We start from the raw sequence: 12,647 nt of genomic DNA, 5'->3' as shown, positions 1-12,647 counted from the left end.
GATAGATAGAACAGATGAGATGGATGAATGGATAGATGGATGGATGGATAGATGGATGGATGGATAGATGGATAGACAGACAGACAGACAGACAGACAGACAGACAGACAGACAGACAGACAGATAGATAGATAGATAGATAGATAGATAGATAGATAGATAGATAGATAGATAGATAGATAGATAGTGTTGATGGCATCTGTTCGTTTAACTCAGACTATCAGTTTTTTTTCAGACCTTTTTTTTCCTGTGTGCAGGAGCAACTTCAGATGGCATTGGTCCCAGAGCCGTGACATGACATGAAGATTATGACTTTCATCCTTCTGACAAGGTGATAAAGGATTCACTTTGATTAGATCCCGTTCTTCCTTTATCTCAGCACTGAGAGCATCCATCTGAACTGACCTTCAGTCTCTTCCAGAGAGCGTTTACATATCAGAAAACATTGCAATGTTCAGTGTCTCGTGGCTGTAAATAACAAAAACAGAGGCCAACAGCTGAACCTGTCCTGGTGTCGTGCTGCCAAACAGCAGGCAGAGGATTAAACACTCAGACGATGACTGACAACCGTATTTAGCTACGAATGTGTGAATATGAGATACAGAGAAAAAGCCATATACAGACAGAGCGTGACACTACTTCATATGAGCAACAGAAATACAGCAGAGATTATGAGATAGACACATCTTTCCACTTGATCTTGCTCTTCTCTCTCATCTCACCTTCACTTAAACACAAAACTAGTGACTCCTGCCCGACCTTCATTCGAACCATGTGCGAGAGGCCAAATCCAGACTTGACGGGCTTTATCACTTATCCTCAAATCATCCATCCTGCATTTGAAGCTTGATTTACTGAAGTGACCTTTTTATCCTATAACTCAAACCCTTTTTCCCAGGCTCTTCCTCCAGCCGTAACCCTCCGGCGGTGGAGGCATGACCGTGTTAATGTCTCCCTCTGAACAGGATTACCAGCCTCAAAACTAAAGTGGCTGCCGGCTCGCTGTGAATTGCAGGTAAACCTGTTAAGTGTGAGAGGTGGATACAGGAGATGTGCCCTTCCCATCATGCTAAGCAGGGGAAAGCGACAGCACAGTAAAAACCGATAGATGGATAGAAAGATCAACAGACAGAGAATGATAGATAGAACGAAAGACAGATTTATAGAACAGACAGATAGATGGATGGATGGATGGATGGATGGATGGATGGATGGATGAGACGGGGACGGACGGACGGACGGACAGACAGACAGACAGACAGACAGACAGATAGATAGATAAAATGGATGGATGGATGGATGGATGGATGGATGAGACGGGGACGGACGGACGGACGGACGGACGGACGGACGGACGGACAGACAGACAGACAGACAGACAGACAGACAGACAGACAGACAGACAGATAGATAGATAGATAGATAGATAGATAGATAGATAGATAGATAGATAGATAGATAGATAGATAGATAGATAGATAGATAGATAGATAGATAGATAGATAGATAGATAGATAGATAAAATGTACAGATGCTGGTCATATAATTAGAATATCATCAAAAATCATCACGCACTTCAGAGTTAATCGCAAACTCTGGATTAAACCCGAGTTGACAGAGAAAGTTTATACCAAGCTTTGAGAAACGGTTGAACTTGATCTAAACCAGGTTGGCTTTATCTGTATTTGTCAACTCTAAACATACTCTGAAACTCAGAGTTTGTTCAGCTAGCTTCATGCAACTGCTGAGTGGTCCTAAGTTATGTTCTCTGAGGAAAGTAAATTTAGCAAATCAGGGTCCCAGAGTCTGGAGGAAGAGAGGCGAGGCACACAATCCACATTGCTTGAGGTCCAGTGTAAAGTTTCCACATGTCATCTGCTGGTGTTGGTCCACTGTGTTTTCTGAGTCAACGCAGCCGTATACCAGGAAGTTTTAGAGCAGTTCATGCTTCCGCTGCTGACCAACTTTATGGAGATGCAGATTTCATTTTCCAACAGGACTTGGCACCTGCACACAGTGCCAAAGCAACCAGTACCTGGTTTAAGGACCATGGTATCCCTGTTCGTAATTAGTAAGCAAACTCGCCTGACCTTTACCGGTAATGTAAAGAGGAAGATGCGATATGCCAGACCAAACAATGTAGAAGAGCTGAAGGCCACTATCAGTGCAACCTGGGCTCTCCTAACACCTGAGCAGAGTCACAGACTGAACGACTCCACGTCACGCCGCATTGCTGCAGTAATTCAGGCAAATTGAGCCACAACTAAGTATTGGGTGCTGTACATGCTCATACTTCATTTTCATACTTTTTAGTTGGCCAAGATTTCTAAAAGTCCTTTCTTTGTATTGGTCTTTAATTATATTTAAATTTTCTGAGATACTGAATGTGGGATTTTCCTAGGTTATAATCATCAAAATGAAAAGAAATAAACATTTGAAATATATCAGTCTGTGTGTAATGAATGAATATAATATACAAGTTTCACTTTTTGAATGGAATTAGTTAAATAAATTAACTTATTGATGATATTCTAATTATATGACCAGCACCTGTAAAGTCTTTTGTTTTTGACCCAAGCAGGTTGAGATTAATTTAATAATTGATATTTGAATATATTTTCAGTAACTGTATATTTCCAGTGCATCAGCTTTTGTTCAGTTTTTGAAATATAATACCCAGCCGTATCCATCAAGTGCTTAGTCTTAGGAACCGACTGTTTCCCTAAAGAATGAACTTGTGAAAAGTTTTCAGTGTTTCCGAAGTGTTTTCTGCCGGTCTTTTCCTGCGAGTTCTTTCTGGCTATAGATGTATTTGCATGTGTCCTATTTTTCATGGAATGAAACCTAAAACTGTGTTTATGTTTCTGTGTTTATTTTTTATGTAAATCTCCAACTGAACGTTTGAGAGAATTTGATACGAGGGAAGGCCACGGCCCCGCAGATAAAACGGTTTGACATGTAGATCATGTCTTGACCTGCCATGTCCTGTCAGCGTCTGTGACTCCATCATTTTATTTTTAAACCTTTCACATTTTCAGCAGGACAGCTGTGACCTCACAAAGGTTTAAAAAAAGCAAAGCTCTAAAATGATAATGTCATCATGTCAAGTGTTTTACTGAAGGGTGACCTAAGACATGCTCACTTCCTGTGTATGTGTGGTCCAGGTATACCCAATTGGCAGCCCTCCAATCAGCTCCATCCGGCGAGAGGGCACCCCACCTCCCTCCCAAACTTTTTCCTGGCGGTGTGGCTAAGTTTGATTAGATACACGTGTGTACTATTTGCACTCTGACTCACCTGAGAAACGGTTTCTGTGCAAATATTTTATCAGTCAATTATGTGTGTACCATATTTTTGATGACAGCGATTCTGATGAATTATTCATTCTTTTGAATTGGACAAAACGCATGTTCATTCGGCCCGCTTTCACTAAATCATCTGAAGCGGCTTCTCATTCAATAAAACAAACAGACTGTATATATCGATTAGGGATGCACAATATTATCGGTACAATATAGGCACCAGCCGATATGAAAAAAAATATGCCGATATGATAACATGTTCATATATGCCTGCAACAACTCGTGTGCAAGGAGTGCTATAGTGCTAAGATCATGTCAGCTGTGTGGCCATTCTTCAAGTGAACTTAAGTGTCAACAAGCAAAAACATTGCATGTATGGTGATTTATATTGACAGTTTTTAAATGCTGCCTTGAATTTGTGAATGTGCGTACAGAAGGACGTGACCGTCAACAGTGACTCCTCACTCTCTAGAAGCTCCTCCAGGTCCTAGTGCCCGCCCGGTAGCATGTTATATATTTTTAGAGGGGGCGCTACTGATATAGTTATAAAATGAAAAGTAGAATCCTCAAATACCTTAAAGTTACTTATTTTTCTGATTAGATAAAGCACTAATGATGTAATAAATCACAAGCATGACTGGTAAATTAAATACATTTATATACAGTTTATTAATCTGTAATACAATTTTATGAAATTGATGATGAAAAATAATCCAAGGAGTTTATTTGAAGCTAAAGTCATGCCACCCCCAATTCATGTGCACAAACGTTAAATCCAAAAAATAAAATATTTAGGTTACTGCAACTTCATCTGTCTGGGGTGAAATATTACAGACTTTATGATCGTTATTTTCAGAACTTTTTTTATACTCTTATTATAAAAAGACTTTATTAACATTTATTTATATTTAACAAGTATCCTTTAGTAAGGAAATCTCAGAAATCTGAAACCAGAATAAATAAATAAAAATCAAAGCTCAAAATGGTGTTGTTTCCAAACAAAGAAAAAAAAAACTGTATCGGTATCGACATTGGCCAAAATGAGTTGGAAAATATCGGCATATCGGCAAAAATTCAATATTGTGCATCCCTAATATCGAGGGAACAAATAGCGCCATTTTCCGTTTTCCATGAATTATAAACCCCGACCCTAAACAACCTCAACTTTTCGATTGAATTATTCTGCACTCAAATGAAGATAATTGAATAGCTCTGCCCTACGTTAAAAAACTGAAACTGCAGAAAGTTGTGTGATGGGTAGGTTTAGGGGTTGGGAATAGAATATCCAGTTGCTACAGTATAAAAATCATTATGTCTATGGAGAGTCCCCATAAAACAATGCGAGTGTGTGTGTTTCAGCTGTCACTGTACCATGTCCTGTGGCGCGGGAACTTGGGCTCGGTCAGGATCTCCTTAACAGACATGACGTCCCCAGGAATGATGGGATAGAATTCACTGAAGGCGGCCTTTTCATCACTGTTCAAACACAATGCAAAGATAAAAACACGTCATGATCATGAGCGAAGTTGATCTGATGGGCATTCACAACTGCATTATGGGTTATATATATGCTGAGGAAAACATGACATTATATATTATTTTAACTTACCGTTTTACTGTTTTAATTCTTGCAATAAACATGTTTTAATAAATAAAAAGAAAGGGTGAAAATATTTTAGATAATATTTTGATATCGAGATCAGGTTACATTTCACATGAAATTAAAATAAATTAAAAAAACTTTTTAAGAACTGTAAAAGGTGATCAGTTGACTTAAAAGTGAGGAAATATGTTGCCTTAAAATTATTAAGTAAATAAACCATACACATATATTTATTTAATTATTACATTTAGTTATGTGGAATTGTCAAGTTCACTTTTTTTTCAATTACACATTAAGTCTATTCATTTAATAATAATACATAATAAAAAAATTAAGGCAATAGGTTTGCTCCCTTTTTAAGATAAGTCAACTGATCGCTTAAAAAAAAAATATTTTTTCTATTGTGATAAATTAATTAATGAAAAGGCTGATAGTATGAAATATTTTGATGACATCAAGAATGTGTTCATGTCCCAAAATGAACAGACAGACAGATATACAGATTTAGATAGACAGAAAGACAGACAGACAGACAGATAGATACAGACAGATAGATATACAGATAGACAGACAGGCAGACAGACAGTCAAATAGATAGACAGGCAGACAGACAGTCAGATAGATAGACAGGCAGACAGACAGAGTTGTACAGGAACTGATAAAACAATCCTTCACACTTCAACAAATGTACCCTACAGATACAGTATATTTCATGCACTATTTTTTTAATTTCATGCAATCCACATATGTGTAAATTTTATGGGACATACTCTTAGTATTGAGCTACTCGGCTGCCATAATGTGTTTAAAGTCACATCACTGAGACCATGAGGTGGAGAGGAGAGAAAGAAAGAGACAGATGGAGTGAAACAGTTTCTGACAGAAAGCCGTTTGCACTGATGTGCTGTCTGTCATTCTGTCAGCCGCATGGAAAACTCTGCATCTGTTACACAATTTACAACCTTACAAAGACTCTTCTACACTATAATTATACTCATCTACTCTAGTTAGCAGCGGTGGGGAAAGTTTTTAACAGTAATGCATTACAGGATTGCGCTACGCCCTGAAAAAAAGTTTCTAATTGTGATGCTTGAGGAAACCTGCCTGCAAAGCTGCAGAACAGTGAAGTTTTAGTCACTTATATAAAGTGTAAAAAGCTGTAAATAAATATGATGCTGTAAAGTGAGGATGCTTTCAAAAATAATGTCATAAACAGACATTGTTTATTTATTAACTTCTATTAACTAAATCAATTCAATATTTGGTGACCACCCTTTGTATTTAAAGGTGTCCTAGAATGATTTGAAACAATATGTTAAATTGTTCTCTGATATCTACATAGAGGGTATGTGGCTTATTTAAGGGCAAAAATTGTTCAGATACAGTTTTACAGGTTAATTTACGACTCTAGAAATTGTCCCTAGGATGTAATGCTCTGATTTTGCCTTATTTGGAAGGGTCATGAATATTAATGTTGAGCTCTGCTCTGATTGGCTTATTTCAGCCGCTCACAGCACACAGTAAAGCGGCTTGTGAGTCCTGACCATCCTGACAGAACACAGGCCGACTAAATGACACTTTAAGCAGAACATCTCAAATGGAGATTGATAAAATGCGAGAGAGAGAGAGAGAGATCCAATATAGTTGGAATTGCCCATTTTTTCAGTTTTAGACGCTTAACGACGCTTGATATTGTCCCAGTTTAGAAAAACTGTCCGCGGTGAAATGGGCAGAGCAAACGAACGATTTTGAATTAAATTGTTGCGGTCTCCAACAGGGTATCTGCAGGTTTCACCAAGTCAAATTTAAGACTTTTTAAGACCTTTTTAAGACCATTATGAATAAAATTTAAGACCTATATCACGCAATAAAAAACAAAAAACAAAACATGCATAGGAAATGCAGAATCACTCAATTACGCTACTTAAACTTATATTATTTAATTTATTTAAATTGAACAAAGTATTAGTAAAGTTATTATTCATATCTCAATCCCAATTAGCATATTATGTATATATATATATATATATATATATATATATATATATATATATATATATATATATATATATATACACAAATTTGACCAAAATTAGTTTTTAATGTGGTGGTCACTTCCATAGATTTGCAAACATTTTTATTTTTTTATATAATTAGGATGCAACATTAACCAAAGTTGCATAGACAAAATGCATGAATCTTGTTTGGTATTACAAAAAAAAAAGTCTGGTTCAGTGGTGTGCTATCTATCTTTAATAACACGATCGCTTGGGGTGGGAAATATGACCAACATCTTAAAAGTAAACCTCAGCAATAATTGCTTAATATAAGTAAAAAGTTTTCAAGTAATTACGTAATCAAGTAATCGGTCAGTAATAAAATTTATACTTATAAACAAATGACAATAGGACAAATAAAAACAACAAAGATGCATATCTACAAAGAGGAACACTCCACCGTTTTTAGAAATAGGGCTTATTCAACTTCTTTAGACATTTAGATATGTGGGCAAATGCATTGTTTTAGTTTGGCAGGGTCGCCGCTAGCTTAGCTTAATTCGTTTGCTTTCACTTTGAGAACTTACTATTGCGCAGATCCAGTGCTTACTGACACGTCCCAAACTTTTTAACTTAAATCGGGATATAGACATATGCATAATGTGTGTATTTGATCGTTCAAGAGTAACGTTAGGCTAATGAGCCTAGAAATAACACATTCAATACACCCGCGCGAGCGCTGACAGACAGCAAACACATGCAGCCTGACATCGGAGTTCACATCACTGTTATTAACTATTTTAGTTTTGGTCATTAAGCAAGATGGTGAGAAAGATTCGCCTTCGTGTTCACGATCGCGGAACTGCAAGAACCGTCAGACTCAGCTGAAGAATAACATCTGTTTTATGTGTCTGTCTGTGGGGTACGATCAGAAAGAGGCTCATGCCAATAACACAAAAGCTGATTGGCTGCAATATAAGTGGCATGCTTGTCTAATTTGTAGTTGTAATAGAGCGAACAATAGTTGGTCTAGCGAAAGAAAGAACTACAAACACCACAGAACCATAGTACTGAGACTGCTCTAATTAGAGTTACAAATGATTTACTCTTATCATCTGATCGTGGTTGTATCTCTCTATTAGTGTTACTCGATCTTAGCGCTGCATTTGATACTATCGATCACAATATTCTTCTGAATAGAATCGAAAATTATGTTGGCGTTAGTGGAACTGCTTTGGCATGGTTTAAATCGTACTTATCTGACCGTTATCATTTTGTAGCAGTAAATGAAGAGATGTCACACCGATCACAAGTTCAGTATGGGGTACCGCAAGGCTCAGTGTTAGGACCGTTGCTTTTCACCCTGTATCTGCTACCACTGGGAGATATCATTAGGAAGCATGGCGTTAGTTTTCATTGTTATGCTGACGATACTCAGCTCTATATTTCCTCACGCCCTGATGAAACCTACCAATTCACAAGATTAACGGAATGCATAGCTGATATAAAAAATTGGATGAATAGTAATTTCCTGCAACTTAATTCAGATAAAACTGAATTTTTAATTATTGGACAGAAAAGCTCCACAAGTAGTAACCGAGAATACTGTCTAACAATTGATGACTGCTGTCAAGCCCTCGTCGTCAGTGAGGAACCTGGGTGTGCTCTTTGATACCAATCTTTCATTTGAAAGCCACGTTTCTAGCATCTGTAAAACCGCATTCTATCATCTTAAAAATATATCTAAATTACGGCACATGCTTTCAATGCAAAATGCTGAACAGTTAGTACATGCGTTCATGAGCTCAAGGCTAGATTATTGTAATGCTCTACTGGGTGGTTGCCCTGCTCGCTTAATAAACAAACTCCAGCTGGTCCAAAATGCAGCAGCTAGAGTTCTTACTAGAACCAGGAAGTATGATCATATTAGTCCAGTTCTGTCAACACTGCACTGGCTCCCTATTAAACATCGCATACATTTTAAAATCGTGCTTATTACTTACAAAGCACTAAATAGTTTAGCTCCCCGGTACTTAAGCAAGCTCTTAACACATTATACTCCATCACGTCTATTGCGGTCTCAAAACTCTGGCCAGTTGATAATACCTAGAATATCTAAATCAACTGCAGGCGGTCGATCATTTTCCTATTTAGCTCCTAAACTCTGGAATAGTCTTCCTAGCATTGTTCGGGAAGCAGACACACTCTGTCAGTTTAAATCTAGACTAAAAACACATCTCTTTACTATGGCATACACATAGAACATTTTTAACTTTCATTATTCAATTCAATTGACTGATTATTAGGCTGCATTAACTAGGTCAGCCGGAACCGGGAACACTTCCCATAACACCTGATGTACTCGTTACATCATAAGAAGAGTGGCATCTACGCTAATGTTAGTCTCTCTGTTTATCCCGAGGTTTATCCCGGATCTGGGCCCTGTCCGGATCGGATGGTGGACCTGCCTGGACATGTCCAGCTCATCCTGGAGTGTCTGCTGAGCCGTGTCAATTGGTGTCTCCTCTGAATTTGCCTCACTGGCACAACATGCTCAAATCCCGTCTTCGGCGCAATAATTCCGATCTTTCATGTATTCATACTCTTGTGTAATCGACGCCCCATCCCATCATTTATTTCCAAATAAATCCGTCTCTTCCGTGATACCCTGAAATTTTGAATATTCCAATCTAATATGATTTCTGACCTGTAAGGTTGCCAGAATAATAATCTTTCACGGTGTGTTAATAGGCCAGAGGAGAACTCGCACCCCGACTGAGTCTGGTTTCTCCCAAGGTTTATTTTTCTCCATCATGCTCTGATGGAGTTTTGGTTCCTTGCCACTGTCGCCTTTGGCTTGGCTTGCTCAGTTGGGGACACTAAAAAATATGATTAAAGTTATTCAACTTATTATACAATAAAATGTATGAATTAGGTCTTATTTAATTCTATAAACTATAATACTGATCTGCCAACATTGTTGCTATATGATAAATTAAAATAAGCTGATAACATCACTGTTTTCTCCAGTACGACTGTACAGCCAAATCTAATTTTGTCGCAATATTATCCTGTTTGACACTGTGAAGCTGCTTTTACACAATCGTGATTGTAAAAGCGCTATATAAATGAAGTTGATTGATTGATTGACGGAACAAATTCACACACACAAGTGCGCGCGTGCGTGCTGCGGGAGGCGAGAGCATTTCAATGAGGTAGGGTTACATGGACGTAGGAAAATTAAGACCTGTTTAACATTATTTAAGACCTAGAACGCAATGCTTCCGCGAATTTAAGACTTTTTAAGGCCTTATATTTTGATTTTGAAATTTAATACTTTTAAGACTTTTTAAGACTCTGCGGGGACCCTGTCCAATTATAATAAACATCAACCATGACTGTTGATATTTTTTTTATCTGTGGGAAGGGTATGAAAAGTCCTCACGTCTCCTGCACAGCCTGGAACATGACATTTGTGTCCATAATAGTGTTGTCACGATACCAAAATTATGACTTCGATACGATATCAGACTAAAATATCGATATATCGATACTAAATCGATACCACAGTAAAAAAAATAAATAAGTAAGATAAGATGCTTAATATGACAACAGAACTTGTTATTATTCATTGTTATTTTTTACTAAAAATTCATGTGGCCAGCATGTTCCTTAGGGTTGGGCATCGTTTTGATTTGAACAATTATTGATCAATTGATCAATTACTATTAAAATTATCTCACAAATTTTTGCTATCTCAATGTATTTTTTACAATGGGGTAATTGTGTTGCAATAGCTTACACACAGCACAAGAAAGCTTGATTTCAAATGGTAAATTGAATTAAAAAAGACGAGTAAACAGTAATAAAATAAGAACAAATAAACAGATTACAAACAATAGCACAAATAAATGCAATAGAATAGAAGATACAAATTAAATAGACTGCTTTATTTTTTCAGGTAGGTCTAACATTCAGATAAGAAACTGAATTTAAAAAATGCATAGTAATTACATTTAAAACAACATTGAATAATGTTCTTTGTAAAAAATTCAATAGCGTACAGATGAAACTATTAAAGTTACACAAGTTGATCAGTCAAGAGCAGTTGATCGTGTCTTTTTGTAGTTTGAATAGCAAATGACTGCGGTCCCTTTAAGACTAACAGACGCATGGATCCTAAACACTGTTCCTGTTACTCGTTCTTCCTGAACTGTTTGCGACTGTGTTTACGTTAATACTCTTCCAGATGTGCACTGATAATTCTTTGAGTGTATTTGACCAATAATAAGCTGGAAAAGGAAGCAAATGTTTGCACTTGTATCATGTCAGAGGCGGCTTTATTACGGTCGGCTATGTGTGTGTGCGCTTCAGATGTGGAGCACGAAATCTGCGGGGATTAGTAGAATTAATTTATGTGCAATCCCGCGCGAAATTCAGACCGATCACTCACTAACACTAACACACTGTCATGAGGAAAAAGTCCAGCAGAACGCGCGTTCGCCCGCTTCGCCGTGCTCAGAGGTTAACCGGGCTGAGTGAGAATATGCCGGTGTGTGTCCTCTCGCTGACGGTCAGAGAGGAGAGCGCAGCTGATATCGATAATGTAAAAACTGAGAATCGTATCGTTTCAGATATTCCAGTATCGATATATATCGAAATATCGATATTTTTGACAACACTAGTCCATAAGCTGCCATTTTCGCTATCCTCTCGTCACGCTTGTTTACCTGCAGTCCCGATGATTCGGCTGCACAGTTCCGCCTGACAATGAAGATTGGCTGACATACGCAAATATTGGGGGCGTACATATTAATGATCCCAGCGATTGCATCACAGTTGGTGTTATGTTGAGAATAATTTTTCCATGGTGTTTTTTCATGCACAAGATTTAAATATAAAGGAGGAGGCAATGGTGTTTGAGAATCACAGTATGTGATGTCCATGTACTGAACTCTCATTATTTCACTATGGGAAGGTTAATTAAATTTTTCATTCTAAGGCACCTTTAAAACCGCCTTTGTCCAGGTACACTTGCACAAAGATTTTCAGGCAGGACTTTAAGAAAGACATTTTTCAAATCCCTAGGGGAAAAATATTTTCGGAACCAAGGGCGCTGAAAAAGTGGGCAAATTCAGGCCCTGTTTCTCAACACCATAATCTTTTGTCATTAATATTATTTCTATATTTTCACTTTCTAAAATCAAATGTAAATCCACCCAGGTGTGAATGCCAGCCGTTTTCCATCTAGTATTGAACATGTATGCCTGCTGTTGATCTCTCAGAGGCTTGTCTCTCCACAGCTGCCTGCGAGGGTTTAGTGGGGATCAGTGCCCACAGGAGTCTTTCTATAAGATGAGATCAGCCCTCCTGCTTAACGGCCTGATTCTCCACTGCATGCTCCGTTCTCAGATGATAGAGACAGACAGCTCTCTGATTAGAAGACTAAATGAACTGAAGGTTAAGTAACCTGCAGATTCACCTGTGCATTGGCTCGCAGTGCCGCTTCAGACCGGTTTAAAGGTGATTTTCACTTTGCCAGGAGTGAGCAGGTGTTTTGTGTAAGCCAGTCCATGTCCTTTGAATTAGACTTTAATGAAGCAGTTTCATATTTGATGCATGCGTTTGTCATTGAATATTTAGGGCCTATTCAGTTTTACTGTGATCAACATTACTGTTCAAAAGTTTGGGGTCAGCATTTTTTCTATACGTTTATTCAGCAAAGAAGCATTACATTTATCAAAA

The 12,647-nt window shown here is 37.7% G+C and overlaps 1 protein-coding gene across 4 annotated transcripts in view; it reads right to left on the bottom strand.

Annotated features, from left to right (window-relative positions):
• The window catches only part of myom3 (myomesin 3), a 125,641-nt gene that overhangs the window by 81,444 nt on the left and 31,550 nt on the right, over positions 1–12,647 (bottom strand). For all 4 annotated transcript variants that reach the window (XM_067447848.1, XM_067447846.1, XM_067447849.1 and 1 more), the window contains exon 4: positions 4,674–4,778. In XM_067447848.1, coding sequence (XP_067303949.1) covers positions 4,674–4,778 — 105 coding nt within the window. The remainder of the gene's footprint in view (positions 1–4,673; positions 4,779–12,647) is intronic.

Source organism: Pseudorasbora parva, chromosome 7 (genome assembly GCF_024679245.1).
Source record: "Pseudorasbora parva isolate DD20220531a chromosome 7, ASM2467924v1, whole genome shotgun sequence".
NCBI classification, from domain to species: Eukaryota; Metazoa; Chordata; class Actinopteri; order Cypriniformes; family Gobionidae; genus Pseudorasbora; species Pseudorasbora parva.
This window is presented reverse-complemented; position numbering and strand designations above follow the sequence as displayed.